Raw genomic sequence first — 7180 nt, 5'->3', positions numbered from 1 at the left:
TAACCCGCGCTCATTAAACCCTGTAACCCACTTTCCCTAAGTCTAAAAACCCCCGTCGCGCTATATTTAAATCAGAATATTCCCGCGGATATCCCCGCCCACTAACCCGCCGTCACCCCGTCCTTCCCGCCAGCCGTCCGATCGTCCTGCGCCCAGATCAACGACTGGCGGGCTTTCCCATCTCCCAAGCCGCCCGAAGGTTAGCGTCCGGGAGATGGGCGGTATTGCCGCCGTACTCCCGCCACGCGTCGCCTTCTGGGCTGTGGCGGAGCCCCCTCTGACAAAACCGCCCAGGCGCTAAGGCGGTGCGCCCAAAACCATTTACCACTCCTGCGCAATGACGTCACCTGCCTGCGTCACCCCCCTGCCCAGTCACCATGACACGTCATCCGCCTGCGTGGCCCTCCTGCCACTGTACCGCCGAGTCACCCTGCCACGTGCCCTGCCACCGTGTCACCTGCCGTACTGCCACGTCACCTCCGTACGTGATGACGTCATCATGCTGACGTCATCCTGCCACGTCATCTTGCTGACATCATCGCTGACGTCACCCGCCGTACAAAGTCCCGTCATGCTGATGTCATCATCAGTTTTCAGCGCGAAGGGCAAAAATCACACTTCGGAGCCCCGGAATCAGTTTCTGAGGCAGTTTTTGATGAGTGATTTGCGCCTAATAGGCCGTAATGGAGAATCTTTAGGGAATTTTTCATCATGCAGTCCCCAGAAAGCCCGAAAGGCGCCGAATGACCCGTTTTTCTTCACGAAGCATTCAGGAAGGAGTCGAAGACAGTTTTAAAGAAGACAACCGAACAACGACCATTAAATGTTGATTTGACGCATAGCACATCAGAACAACATCCCAATTTATTGTCAAAGAGTATCAGAGAAGGAAGAAGAGCCAAAGAGTATCAGTCAAGATTTTTTAGGGGCTCGAAGCACCTGAGCATTGATGAACCCCCTCAGCAAAGTCAAATTAAGAGGCGTAAGCCCATCCTTGCCCTCAAATCACAGTTAAAGCTTTAAATGCAGACAGACAGCAAAGCAGCAGAAACCCATACACATTTATTGCTGAAAACAATGCACCAAGCCACCGAGGACAACATAATTTATTCAGTTTTGATACGGCCGCCCTCAGCACAACCCAAGATATTTTCATGCATTTATTTCTGATATAATTAGGTCAATTAATCATTTTTTATGACCTATTTAGGTCAAGATGTAATAAAAGCAGGTGTAGAGAGTTTTTCCCCTATATATACCATCCTCTACACTGTTTTAAGGGTTGGTCAATTGAGAATTTTCACTAGAGACTCGCATTGTATACCTGAGTTTTTCTATAATCAAAGATTGCTGAAAGCTTGGAGAGCAAACTGTTTGTTGTAAATGAATGTTTTGAAGACCTGAAGATGGAATCCTTGTGCTGCAGCCTGAAGCAATAAGTGCTTCTTACCTCTGTTTTGTTGTTTACCACTGTCTAAAAAGCAGGAAGAAAGAATAGCCTAGAATTTGTTTAAATACACTCTATGCTCAATTTCTGCTATTTCTGTATGTTTTCCTCTGAATGAATTGGTTATGAATATGAATTCCTCCTGGCTCATATTTACCGCGATTCACCTGTGTTTGCCAATTATCTAGGGATTCTTTACTGCCCCTAGGTAGAGCTCTGTTACCTCCATCTGTTAAGCTGATTGAGAGATTCTTAACTGCCTCTCATTACTTAGCATTCTTTCCACCATTAATACCTGGAACATTGTTTCATGCGCAGCTATCTTGCTCCATTTTTCCCTTATTGTGACCGAAGAAATGCACGAGCAGTCCTCCTCCTCGACTCCACGCCCAATGGTTTGAAACACTCAGACTGTGCTATGCCTCTCTACCTGAAACATCAATTTTCCCACCAAAACAGAACAAAAACCCCTGAACTTAATAGCTAGCCTAAGATCAATTTCAACAAAGCTAAATCCCAAAGAGAGAGCCCTCTTTGATTGCAGGTGAGGCTAGAACCTGCAATCCAAAGTTGGTTTGTGGTTACCTCGGCCGTATCCCTTACTCCAACCTGGGGACAACCTGTGTGATAACACATATCTCATAGTTGTATAAGCCATGATAAATTATACCATGTTGTTACTTCAACACAATCTAAGCCTCAAGTCCTGGCTCAAACGTACATTGATCTGCTTTCTTCATGAATCCATCATCGTGGCTTCATTTTGGTCACCCTAACAAAGTGTTCTTTCTGAAACAAATATTATTTTCTCCTTCTGCTATTTATTCTATATAAACACATAAGAACTATTTGTTACAAATCTAGTGGTCAACTCTCTCCGAAGCTGAAACTTATTCCTCTAGAGCAAATCTTCCAATCACTGCAACTATCTTTGACATGCAAGCTTTCGTAATTTTGTTAGAAAATAAATCATATAGGATTCATCTTGTACCAACTATGAGGAGCTTGTACAAAGCCTTCTTTTGCTTACAGGCATAAGACTTCTTCATAAACCTTATAGGCTTGAGGTAGCTCTTACGTACACTTCTCCTTTCATCAAGAAGACAATTTCTACATCCATTTGATGTAATAGCAGGTATCATAAGGATAATAACCTCTTAACAAAAGTGTACCTGACAAGATGTTTCTTCTCCCTGTTACTAAAGTAATCCTTAGCTTTGTACTTCTCTAAGATTGTCACCCATTCATTCTTTGAAAGTCATCAAGGCATACCTCAATCTGACTGATCTATGAGCTCCTTCTGAGTTCAAATTCCAACTGATCCAATATCTCTGAACACAAGTCTTCTTGTCACATGTCTTGTTCTTCCATTACATCTTTCTACTATCAAAACCTTGAAAACCTTCATTGTGTACCTGCAGACCTCTCTAGGGGACCATGGAAGAACAACTAAGCAGGGAATATAACCCAACAAAATATATAAAGACAAGGGACTAATAATGAAATAGCGAAAGAATTAATAAAAAAGTACTTATTTCTTGAGAATGTGTCAACTCCCTCTTAATCTCAACCTTCTTGGATTCAGATAACCTCAACCATACCATCATCAAGGAGCTAGGGTTTCTTCTTACAGTTTAGCAAACAATCCTAAGGTCCATGAGTCCATGAACCCTAAACAATTCAATGTTCAAAACACTACAATATTTTCCAATCTACCAAACCCTAGAATATTAAGATGCCATAAAATCTTCAAATTCTTCAACTCTCATTGTTGCATTATCTTCAAATCTGCAAACCCTTCAAGAAAATCATCAACAATGTTTGCAATATACATATCATCATACAAAACTTAGCTTTAACACAAAACTTCAAATGGCCTTCCTTGTTTGCTATTATAATCCATATGACTTCAAATATGTTTTTCCATAGTAGCACAACTTTGTGTGGCATTCGAATCAATGTTCATTTGTCTCAGACTTTCCCATTTCAAACTTCACTTCAGAGTATTAATGAAAACAACTTTTGGATCTTGCTACAGGACATATCATCAACTAAGATGTCAATACTAGTAGTTGCCAAACTCTTAATTTCTTATTCTCCTCAGGTTGACTTCCTAATGAGGTGTATTCGACTGTCTTTTATATATAGGATATAGATAGAGGAAATTCGATCCTCACTTCAAACAACAGAGGTAACTCAAACCTTTTACAAGTTTGAACTTTCTGAGATTTTTAACCTCTTTTCAGATTTTTGAGGTCATCACAATCTAGACTACTGTGTTCACACCAGTCACAAGAACCTCCAGGATTTTCTTCTTATGGGTCCTCAAACATCAACATACCTCATGACAAATTTCTTGGACCTCTGATTTAGTCATATAAGGGACTCGACCCTCCTTGTTACAACAAGTAGGAATCATCCACAACAACTCATTCTTACATATTGAACTTGGATTATCAACATACAAAGACGAATTCAACTAAAGGAGATACATTGCAAAGATGCCATTTGGATGCCATGTACATCCTCCAACAATACATCAAGACATGGATAATACTAACCACAAGATGGCTTCCACAAGTGTTAAGATCTCCTCCACAATGTCAACTACACAATGTCCAACAAGATCACCAATGAGAGGCTAAATTTTTTTAAAGAGCCCATTGCCCTAGTGATTTAAAGCTTGAACACAATCACATAAATAAACATATGTACCTAAGAAGTACAACCACTTGCATAATAATCCAATTCTTTTATTTAATTCTAAAACCTTTTGAAAAACTTGTTGACTTAGTGATTTAATGCTCTAACAAAATCACATAAATAAATAATGAGTACAACCAAATCACATAAACCAACATAGATCCCTCTTAACTTCGGATCTATCAAGCGTCGAGAGGGGTCAAATCCCTCAAGGTGCAAGTGCCTTTTTTGAGTGCAAAATTTGAGAAAAGGTTTACACCTCGAGAGATTTGATCCCTCTTGACACTTGATAGATCCAAAATTGAGATTGATCTACGCTGATTATAACCCAAAACTTATAGTAATGAGCTTCAACAATAAGTTTTAGATCCATGCACAATTCTCACCATTAAATTCTTTCACACCATAATGTTATTACTATTGCAAGGCTATGGCCTTCTAACGATTTTAAGGTTCCCCATATAAATTCTAACTACACAAAACACCATGGACTTCTAACTATTTTAAGGTTTCCCATAGAGATTCTAACTCCACAAAACACCATAGAGGTACACTCAATGCCACTAGATATATTCAATACTTTTATTCCATTCAATACTATTATGAAAAAAGTAATTATATTTTTTATTTGATATATATATATATATATGTTGTTTGAAATTCCTTCTATTAATTTAGAAGAAACTACTTGAAGATGCTTGCATGACCATAAATAAATATTTAGATTAAAGGAAAGATTAATCTCCCAACGTTTAATAGGATATATATATATATATATTGGTCACACTAACATCTTCAAGTATTCTTTTCTAAATCAAGAGAAAAAATTTCAGATATTAACTAGTTTACAACTCTAAATCTATGTTTACTTTTCATATTTACCTAATACAATTATAAAATTACCAAATAAAAAATGACATTATATAAATGCAGGGTTACCTTTTTACATCTACCTAACACAATTATGAAATTACCATACAAATTATTAAATAACAAATAATATCATATAAATAAATAGTTATCTTTTCGCATTTACTTAATATAATTATAAAACTACTATACAATTTATCAAATAACATCATCTAAATACATATTATAAAATTAATTATAAAACCAACGTCATTAATTTTGAAAAAGGAAAAACATCCACATTAAAAATATGCTAATAATTAGGTTAACCACTAATCTCCTCACCGTTCAACATTATAAGAAACGGTTGCAATCCAACAAGTTTTGAGAAGAAATGGACACTACCTTTATACACAAGTTTCTTCCTATGTTTGCATACTTCGGCATTAACGTAGAGTCTTTGTTAATGTGTGCCGAATGAAAGGCTGACGTTGATATTCACCTAATACTTTGATTGTTGGGGCTCTGAAACCTTTTTTTCCACTGTCTGTACTCCTGCCATCAACTGTCTTGGTAAATGTTATCCACCAAATGCGGTGAAATTTATTAACTCAATAATTATATCAATACCAGTACAGCCTGAGCTGGAAGCCCATGTGGGCATCCATCGCCTTGGCTTTAGAAATTGCAGCAAGGGTCTCTTCCACTTATTCTCCATTCCATTGCAAATGTCATGTTTTCTTGCGTGTAAGCAAAAGAGGGAAACTTCGATTTCAACAACCTTCAGGACTGGGCTCTCTGTTCCCTCTGGAAACGAAAATCTAGCAGTTGTTTAAAAATAAAACATTTTAAACAGACTCAGTTTCATTAATCTCCTCCGAGTTTCACTCCTGAATTTCATCTGGGTAGTGGCTGTTATTGATTCACACTTCCTACCTACCCACGAATTGATATAGCGATATAATTCATTTGAGGGTTATAAGTTTACTAGATTTTGCAGTGATATCTTTTTGCTATCTGACTGCAATGGCATCATCCTTACCTCTGCCATTAAACCCAAACTCTCCTCCATTCCCACCGCATTCTTCCACACGCACTTCATCAACATCCTCATCATCTATTAGGTGTTTAGCAGTGACATTGAGCGTGGGAATTGGAGTTGGTCTGGCCGTGGCTCCCCAACTTGCCAATCAGAGAAGTTGGGTGGTCCAAAGTCTGCGTGACCTTTGCGCTCAGAAAAGAAGGGCACCCTACTATTTTTGCGGTCCTCTAGCCTGTTTGTCATTGGCCACGGAGGTTGCTCACGCGGAGAAAACTAAAACGATCGTGGAATCCATCACTGGGGTCTCTTTCCCATCTGTGTCCTATGAAACCAAGCAGCTTGCTGGAGTTGGAGTGAGGAAGAAGAGCATACTGGGCCTCAAAAGCATCAATGTATATGCATTTGGTAAGTGTTTTTTTTTCTTCGCTAGTTTTTCTTCATATCATTTTTCTCTGCATGGTGTGTCATTACTCTTTTGAATTTGTTTGATCACCGCTCTTCTCTCTGTCACCTGTATGTGGATACACCCTGAGAAATGCAAGTAAAGCATAATTAAATGCATACAAATGTCCAGAATAAGTTCAAGCTCCTTGATGTGTGTGCTTCCAGAGAAGTCTAAATGTTTTTTTTTAATAAATGTTTTGATGATACTTATTTGAAATTTAGTTAAAAATAGTTAGAATGAATTATTTGAAGTATTAAGTCTACACAAAATAAACATTTTAAAGTTTTTTAAAATTTCAAATTTGTTTATGTATTTTTATTTTAAATAACAAAAAAATAATAATCTCACCCAAAGAAATCCAAAAAAAATCACCGCAAAATATTTTTAAATAACAAAAAAATAACAATCTCACCCAAAGAAATCTCAAAAAAAAATCGCCACAGCATATCTACTCTCTTCAAAGCACATGGAAGCAGAATAATGGACTTTAGAAGACTCTGTTGGATCATTTTTGGGTAAGTGTTCCCGATCACAATGAGCAAAATAAGAAGTAAATAAAACTCGATGATTGGAAAATCTTAAGCTGCCAGGTCTGATTTTCTTATATACCTTAAGCTGCCAGGTCTGATTTTCTCATTCCCGTAGCACAACATAATATCACTATGACACAGGAGATGGCCTCTCCAGTGGGTCC

At 38.0% G+C, this 7180-nt stretch overlaps 1 protein-coding gene across 1 annotated transcript in view; it reads left to right on the top strand.

Moving 5' to 3' along the window:
* The first annotated feature begins 5396 nt into the window (after nt 1–5396).
* FAP1 (Chalcone-flavanone isomerase family protein) overlaps nt 5397–7180 on the top strand; it is a 93294-nt gene continuing 91510 nt past the window's right edge. The window contains exon 1 of the mRNA XM_089439449.1: nt 5397–6446. Coding sequence (XP_089295575.1) covers nt 6026–6446 — 421 coding nt within the window. The 5' untranslated portion in view covers nt 5397–6025. The remainder of the gene's footprint in view (nt 6447–7180) is intronic.

Source organism: Pinus tabuliformis, chromosome 9, assembly GCF_031772625.1.
Source record: "Pinus tabuliformis cultivar Carrire ecotype Pingquan chromosome 9, CPIR1, whole genome shotgun sequence".
Lineage (NCBI taxonomy): Eukaryota > Viridiplantae > Streptophyta > Pinopsida > Pinales > Pinaceae > Pinus > Pinus tabuliformis.
This window is presented reverse-complemented; position numbering and strand designations above follow the sequence as displayed.